This window comes from Fragaria vesca, linkage group LG1 (genome assembly GCF_000184155.1).
Source record: "Fragaria vesca subsp. vesca linkage group LG1, FraVesHawaii_1.0, whole genome shotgun sequence".
Lineage (NCBI taxonomy): Eukaryota > Viridiplantae > Streptophyta > Magnoliopsida > Rosales > Rosaceae > Fragaria > Fragaria vesca.
In genome coordinates, this window is record NC_020491.1 from 12,029,222 (window position 1) to 12,030,788 (window position 1,567).

Genomic DNA, 1,567 nt, shown 5'->3' on the forward strand with positions numbered 1-1,567 from the left:
ATCATTCACAATACGATATTTATGCTCTGATGTAAAATCTTCACTACTTTCCCTTGTAACAATCTTTTGCAAGGCTTGTTCATACTTGACAACAAATTCTCTTAGATTGGTAGTTGATGTAACAAAGTCATCGAAAAAAGAATTAGTGCCTTCACTATGCCCTGTTGTATTTATTCCGGCAAAAAAAGTGCTGCGATTATATACTGGAACCCAAGGTTCACGCATTTCATAAAGTTGTTGTAGCCACTCATTTTGTCCCAATTCATGCTCCTCAATCAACTTTTTCCATTGCTCTTCAAAATCCTCTACCCTGTATGTTGCCCATATACACTTTTTCATGCCGGTCTTGAAGTTGGACTTTTGATAATATACATGTGACAACTTTTCACCAAACTTCTTCATTATATGCCAAATGCAAAGGCGGTGACGAGCAGTTGGAAAAATCTTAGCAATTGCTCCTTTCATTGCCAAATCTTGGTCAATGATAATACATAAGGGATGTCGACCTCCCATAGCTTCAAGCCATGTCTCAAATAACCATAGAAATGTCGACTCTGTCTCATCTTGTAAAAGAGCACATCCAAATTGTATGGATTGGAAGTGATGATTTACTCCAGTAAATGGCGCAAATGGCATGTCATACTTGTTTGTCCGATTTGTATCAAATGTCACTACATCCCCAAAATACTGGTACGCCGTCCTTGATCTAGAATCCACCCAGAAAAAATTAGTAGCTCTACCATCTTCATCACACTGGATAGCATAAAAGAACTGTGGATTTTCTGCTTGCTTTTTTCTAAAGTAATTGAGGACTGATTTTGCATCTCCATATTCCAACTCTTTGTGCCTCACGTTCCTTAAATGATTATAACAGTCCCTATTATCAAAACCAATATTACGAGCACCACCAAACATTGAAGGAACTTTACTAATTTGTAAGTTTTGTCTCTGAAAAGCTTCTGTTAAATCTTTTGCCGCATCAGGCATATGTTTATTGGACTTCATCATCATTCTTCGAGCTGGTGACACTATTTTATGGTTGTGAATGTCACTGAAAATCGATACTTTCCATCTGCTAGTCCATTTGTCATGAAGAACTCGCATATTAGCCTCACACCCACATTTAACAGTTGAGCAACTTCTTCGCCTCTTCTTTTCAATCTGCATGTCACATGTTTCTACCTCATCATTCTCAGCTTTCTCGTCTTTCTCTTTCAGATCGTCTTCTTTTTGAGTTTGCATGACATGTTTACCTTCATGTGCACAAACAAATAATCTACCTGTCACTTCATTTGACTGTGATCTATACTTTGATGAACTTCGGATACGAGTCCAAAAACCTTCTTGTCGACCATAATCTTCATAATATTGTCCGGCCTCCTCTAATGTTTCAAAAAACATTCCAACATAAGGGGATTTTAGTTTTCGGACTTCTTTCTCTTGAGAATGGTGATCACTTGCTTTTTCACTGGATACTTGGTTCAACGAGGAACCAAGATTGTCATCTTCTAAATTCAAGTCCATTGATTCCAACCAAAGGAACACAACATGATCATAAATATTCGTC

General features: G+C 37.5%; 1 protein-coding gene across 1 annotated transcript in view; it reads right to left on the bottom strand.

The window, feature by feature from the left end:
* Window positions 1–1,524, bottom strand: part of LOC101309489 (protein FAR1-RELATED SEQUENCE 5-like) — a 1,557-nt gene extending 33 nt beyond the window's left edge. Inside the window, exon 1 of the mRNA XM_004289218.1 lies at window positions 86–1,524. Within this exon, the coding sequence (XP_004289266.1) occupies window positions 86–1,524 (1,439 nt within the window). The remainder of the gene's footprint in view (window positions 1–85) is intronic.
* Between the last annotated feature and the right edge of the window lie 43 nt (window positions 1,525–1,567).